General features: G+C 39.8%; 1 protein-coding gene across 1 annotated transcript in view; it reads right to left on the reverse strand.

Moving 5' to 3' along the window:
* Positions 1-666: 666 nt before the first annotated feature.
* The window catches only part of LOC138018913 (RNA-binding protein NOB1-like), a 24884-nt gene continuing 19219 nt past the window's right edge, over positions 667-6331 (reverse strand). The window contains exons 5-7 of the mRNA XM_068865586.1: positions 2353-2450; positions 1444-1588; positions 667-1283 (exon numbers count right to left, since the gene is read on the reverse strand). Of these exons, the coding sequence (XP_068721687.1) occupies positions 1020-1283; positions 1444-1588; positions 2353-2450 (507 nt within the window). The 3' untranslated portion in view covers positions 667-1019. The remainder of the gene's footprint in view (positions 1284-1443; positions 1589-2352; positions 2451-6331) is intronic.

The following is a 6331-nucleotide window of genomic DNA, read 5'->3' on the forward strand; positions in this document are numbered from 1 at the left end:
AAGGAAAATATGTCCATGATTTCTATCAAGCTTTCAGTGTCCAAAATACACGATAATACTTCACTAGGAGAAAATTCTCAATTAAGAATAATCCTTCAATTCAGGGAGAGACTTGCTCAACTGCGATGGTCTTCAACTCTCGTGTATTTTAATTGCCGCAGTTCAAATATATTATCGTTTCACATAATCTGTATCTTTCATAAATGAAGGTGCAACCCCATTTTCCAGGAAATCTTCAAGATAATTCCACATTTTTATCGCTTTTCATATTTTCACGTGTGATTTTTACTTCTTATATGCAAAGTTTTATTAATTTTTTTAAACTTGAAACTGATCTCAGCGACATCGAAAAGTCGTAGATTTTTATCGCTAGTTTTTATCTTAAAATCTGTTTCGAAGAAACTACTCATTAAAATTTTCAAGAACGGGAAAATTCTAAGCGTCCGTACCATACACAGTTCTCCAGCTATTGTTTTTTGCTGACATGAATTCTCTAAGAAGCATCTTAGGTCACGATCAAATTAGCCAATCATTATATTGCGTTCCCATATGAATGTAAGAACTCACATATTCAAGTCTGTTCCAGCCCCCCTTGCCCTGGCTCGCCCCAATCCCTAATCGTTTTACCCAAAGGCATTCAAGAGCAAGGGAAGAGTACGCTCTGGGTAAGTTTTTAGCTCGATTTTATTGAGACTTGTATCGAGAAGACAGACAATTGGAAGGACTAATTTTTTCTTGCAAGAAACCATAGTTGCGAAACTCGGCAATTACCCTAAATGAAATGGTTATTTATCTTGGGTAGGTTTCACTGCACAGGAACTGTCGCAGATCCTTATAGAACAGGTTTATGGAGAAGGCCACACCTTTGAAAAATCTGGAATTGAATGATTTACAAAATAAAATAACAGGTATTGCTTAAGTTCTGCTTCTCAAATCAGTTAAATGGATGGATAATGCCTGCGCATGTAATTACCACCCAACAAATGAAAGGCACTCCGCTTCCTACGCTTCTTTTCTCATCAGGTCCTCTTACTCCGTGTCCCCTTTTTCCTGACCTCGTTTGGATTCCCTTTATTACGTGAACCCTTTACGTGATATCCTAGATGGGAGGCACGGCTGGTCACGTCTTTAACAAGGAACGGAGAAGCTCGTGCTATGTAATCTGCGTCAAATACATTAGCACGATCCCTGTTGCGAGGCAAGCGTTGATGACAGCGTGGTTGGTCTTCCGTCAGAACTGGGCCAATACCTTGCCGACCTCCCTTCGGTGAAGGAAGGGGAAACTAAAGAGAAAAAGCAAGAAACAAGTATAGAGAAAAGGCGATAGCCTCCCGATTGCAAGGAGTCTTTTGAAAACACTTGACTATGAAACACTGCCATAAAGTATTTCTTAATAACAAGAATGACTTGGCAAACACTTTGGGCTACACAGGCCATACTGACCTTCTTGCCTCTGATGTTGAACGGTCTTTTCTTGTTTGGTATCTGATAATGAGTGACACCATGATCATCTACAATCACTGGTATCCTTAGAAGTGTATTATTGCCACACCATGGACAAAACTTTTTCTGTAATTGGCTCGTTACTCTGGAAAATAATATTTTTATAGCCCAATAAATTAATTGCAACCAAGAACAACAAAACAATTTCGTCTATACCACACATCGCTGTAACCTTTACAAGAAGAAATACAATTTAATTAAGTGTGATACAATGATGTCCTTCGTAGAAAATAGCTTTAACAAAAAGTCCGTCAGAAAAAACGAGTACAGTGTATGGATTAATGGCAAGAAAAAAAGGAAATACTGATAATTTAGTTTTAAGGTAACAATAGTTTCTTTTTCCCTTCAATTATAAATGGTATTTACGTTATGTCATCGGCGCCATGTTGAAGATATCTGATTAGCTCCTTTTGTTTGTCCACCGGCAATTGTACGTTACATCATTGTTATCTGCGTATCTAGAGATTGGTTGCAAACCGTCTATTAAAAGCGTCAATTTTTAGTAACTCCTCAATGATAGCCCAAAGATATATTTATCTATTTGCCCTCGGGAAAGCAAAGACCGGCTTTTGCTTAAATACCAAAGTGCTGTCATGCATCTGAAAGCCGGACATTGAGACTGGAACAAAGGTAAAGTTTTCAGCCTTGATCACGCAAATTAATGCCATATTACTGTAATATTAAGCACCTGACCACCACTAAAAATTGGATGAAACGTCTCCTACAGAAATTATGCAACCTTAGTGCCTCAAAATGCCTCAAATGATTACGTCATCTCCGTGCGATTTTCCCTATCAACAATATAATTTTTGAACATAGACTTCACAGCTTATATAAAGGAGTCTGTACCTGAAACAAGCATGGCATTTCAAAACATAGCTCCGTGCTTCCCTGATCAACATACCATCAAGTGAAATAACGTGGAGACCCATCTGAATCAACACATTCTAAAAACCAAAAATAAAAAGTCGTAAAAAGAAACACATTTTTAAAAACATTACCATATTGAAATGAAATTCTTCCCCAGACACCGACCAGTTGCACTGGCGGCCACGACTGTTACTACCACACTACAAGGGAAAAATAAATACCGCCCTTCTCTCTTGTTACTTCAGTGATCCCACGATTCGCTATGCTAAACCCAAAACACATCATCAGAGATAGCGAAATGGAAAAACCTCGGGCATAAAGCTACACAATAAAAATACGCTGAAATGCGTGCATGAAGATACTGTTTTACAGCTTGAATTGGAGATTTAGAATCACGCATCATATGAGGAATTACAAGCAGTTAATACACTCTGGTCTAGCGACGGAAGGCCTTGTGAAGGTCGAAGTATACGGTACAGTTATCCCATCTAGTATCTCCATAAGGAACTACGTGAAGCGTGCAGCCGACAAAAACGACTTGAGTGAAGAGACCTTACATGGCAAAAAACACCACCCATGCCCCAAATCTGGTTGTCTACCAAAGAAAGAACTGTAGTCCAGACCTCCCTTCTATTTTGAAAATGTTCACGAGTTAAGAGGAATGAATGCTCAGCTCACGGAAGAAGGCCTTCTGTTAATCACTGCACCGACACAGTTGATGAGGAATGGTTGAAAGATATGAATGATGTATTTTCTGAAGAAATGAACACAGATACCATTTGGGCTTTCCTCCGCATGAAGCAAGCAACCATAATGGAGAACGGCATTGCCTCACAGGAAGGACAGCCAATACCAAGCTGTGCTGGATTTAATCCCGAACTTCCCCTTGCAAGCAAGCCTGAGATTGGGTACTGTCCGATGATCGAAGGCTGTTACACTGGTACACTGTTATGAAACATGCGCAGAAGATCAGTGCTACCCTAAGGCAGAACTATTCCGTTATCACGTTTGACCTTGCTATATACATTTACGTCAAAGCAAAAGCAAATCCAGATGAAGTTCCCAAATGAATTTTTGGATACAGTCGTACATCTTAGAGTATTCCGCATAGCTCTAAATTTCCTGTCATTACTGGGGAAAAAAATCGTGATTCTGCTGTGGTCCACGCGGCTGGCACGACCTCTACGTTTGTGAAGCGAAAGTCATACAACAGAGGAATCCGTGCTCTTCTGGGTGTGTAAATATACAAATAAAATAACGAATTCACTTTTTGGGCCTGGCTCGAGGGTGGACCGCGAAACGACACAACTCTCAAAAAACATGCCTTTGGCCTAAAATGGCACGTGCATTTCACGTAACAGGATCTTGATCTCGATCTTGGGTTGACATAGTGGTGATTGCACTGACGTTTCTAATCAAGCTCGGACCATATGTGGGCTAAGTTTGTTGTGGGTTCATTCTCTGCTCCGAGAGGTTTTCTCCGGGTTCTTCCGTTTTTCCCTCTCCTCAAAAACAATTCTAAATTCCACTTCGATCGGATGCACGACCTCCTTGAAAACCACCTTGGGTGAGTGGAGCTTCCAGCGAGAAAATCGTGATTATTTATAGCGGAGCTCCGCGCGCGGAGCACCATAGTTAAGAAAATATCGTAACACATCGATGCGAGAAATTTTGGTTTTATAGCCATGACGTCATCAACCGTCCGTACGTCCGTCCGTACACCCCTCCATGTATGCCAATGTGACCAGTATCATGCTAATCTGCAGCATACATCTTTAATATTGAACATCCATCTTTTGATCAAGCTCACCGAGATCAGGTGTTTTTTTAAAGTTGACCGCTGACCAGGTACTGGTTTTCGATTGGATTGCAGGCTCAACCCAGGTTAACTCACCTAAACATAAGCGAGGCTTCATTTTTCGCACGCTTTCTGTGTGTGGCTCGACGCGGCAACACGGCGGTACTACGTCAACTATACCTCTTACACAGTCAACGCTTTTCGTGTTCAGCTGGAAAACGGTTTGGAAAATGTTTTATTTCTGCATTTTTCGCTGGTTTCAATCCAGTTTGACATATCATGATATTTGTGGTCCACACTGGTGGCTACGCAGTTATTCAAGTCAAGCATCGGAGGGACTATAAACTTAAAGCAGAGTGTTTATTTTTAATTTGCTTAAAGCTGCTTTTTTCTCTGTATTGCAATTTTTGGCATATCTTTACAAGCTCTGACAAGGTTACATGATGCCTGGAGGACCTATGTCTAGAACAGAAACGAAAGGAGAGCGAAAGAGAACGACAACGACAAAACAGAATACCAGTAATAGCTCATACTTGTTGGAAGAAGTTACTCCACATATTCTTTCCTTGGACACTAAACCGTTTGTTATTTTCAAAAAGTGGTTGAATCGGTTTTTCCTTTGTTCAGGACATAAAGAAAAAGTTGATTTGTTTGTTTGCTTTGCTCTAAAATGCGAGCGAACAAGAGCTTTTTAATCCGTTTGCCCGACTGGTTTTCGTTGTGCCTCAACAGTGACAAGAAAATTTTGCCCTTATGTTATAAACACGTAATCGCAATGAGTTCTCGTAAAATTAGGGGGAAATTTCACTAGCTTGTGTTTTGAGAAGTTTGTTTATAGCACCTAAACCAGGGGTTTCAATAACTTTTGAAATAGCCGTCCATGATGGCCCATTGAAAGCGGCAGTTTGACAAATTTATGATAGCATTTTTAGTGAAAATCAAGGCAAACTAGCCGGCGGTGAGAGGCAAAGCAGGCGGTGGTATACCGCCGGTAACCGGCTTCTATTGAAACCCCTGCCTAAACGTTATTTAAGCGTTGGAGCGGATCTTGTTTGAAGTTCGTCCTTTCTTGGTTGCATTGCCTTTTTTTTTCCGATTCTTGTTCCAAGCCAACCTGGCGTGTTTCAATGAAATACATCAAAATGTGAATGATCTCGTTTTCAGAAATAACGTGGAATAAAGTACATCAGTAAAACTCTCTTTTGACCTTAAACTGACAAAGTTTTTTTATGGCTTCTAATTTTAGTGTGATTCCTATTCGCTGGCTATTGACAGTTGACTCTGAAATGACTTTTTTCCTTTTCCATTCGCTCGCTTAGGGTTAGCCTGCGAACGCAGACGTATTTCCGTCGGAAAATTCATTGCCAAACTGGTGAATTCCAAAGTAAATTTCACTCGTATCTTCGTGATTCACGCGATATCGGTTTTTAGCGTAAAATGTACCGTGGAATTCACTAGTTAAGCAATGAATTTTTCTATAGAAGAAAGCAAAGAAAATGATTTAATTATTGAAGGTCTTGAAGCAGCAACCGGAAACATCAAAACGCGGACAATTCGAAATCTTTTATTTCTACTAACCCTACAGCCAGTAAGAATAAATAACCAGGGATCTCCGCTTTTAGGCTTGGCTAAATCTATATATTAAAAGAACAGTTGATGATTCTGTACGTTATTTCAGAAAAAAGAAAACAAGAATTTGTGGTTTCCGCAAAAAGCACTTCTGAGACTTAAGTTTGTACAGCAAACATGTTTTCGAGTAGAATGCATCAAAACATGCCGGCACAAGTTAAGTTCTTGAGATGATCGCAGTTATGAACGATAATTTAGCAGAAACGATAGGAAAGCCTGAAAATCCAGGCTTGAATTGGATTCGAACCTACTGTATGACCTCTGCGATGATCTCAAAAACGTAATTTGTTTCAATTTCCGAAGTTCAAATGTATGTCTTTAATACATTGTTTCTTCAAGACATACACATGTTAGGAGTATAAAAATTTACTTGGTAAAAATCACAGATTTGGGTATCCTGTGGTATTTAGGCTCGAATCAAAATATCCCCTACACTCAATACCTATACCACAAACCGACTGCACGATCTACTTGGCATTGTCTAGGAGATCTGTACCAGAATCAAGTGTCTGTGGTGATAGTTAAATGAAA

Source organism: Montipora capricornis, chromosome 10, assembly GCF_036669925.1.
Source record: "Montipora capricornis isolate CH-2021 chromosome 10, ASM3666992v2, whole genome shotgun sequence".
Taxonomy (NCBI): Eukaryota; Metazoa; Cnidaria; class Anthozoa; order Scleractinia; family Acroporidae; genus Montipora; species Montipora capricornis.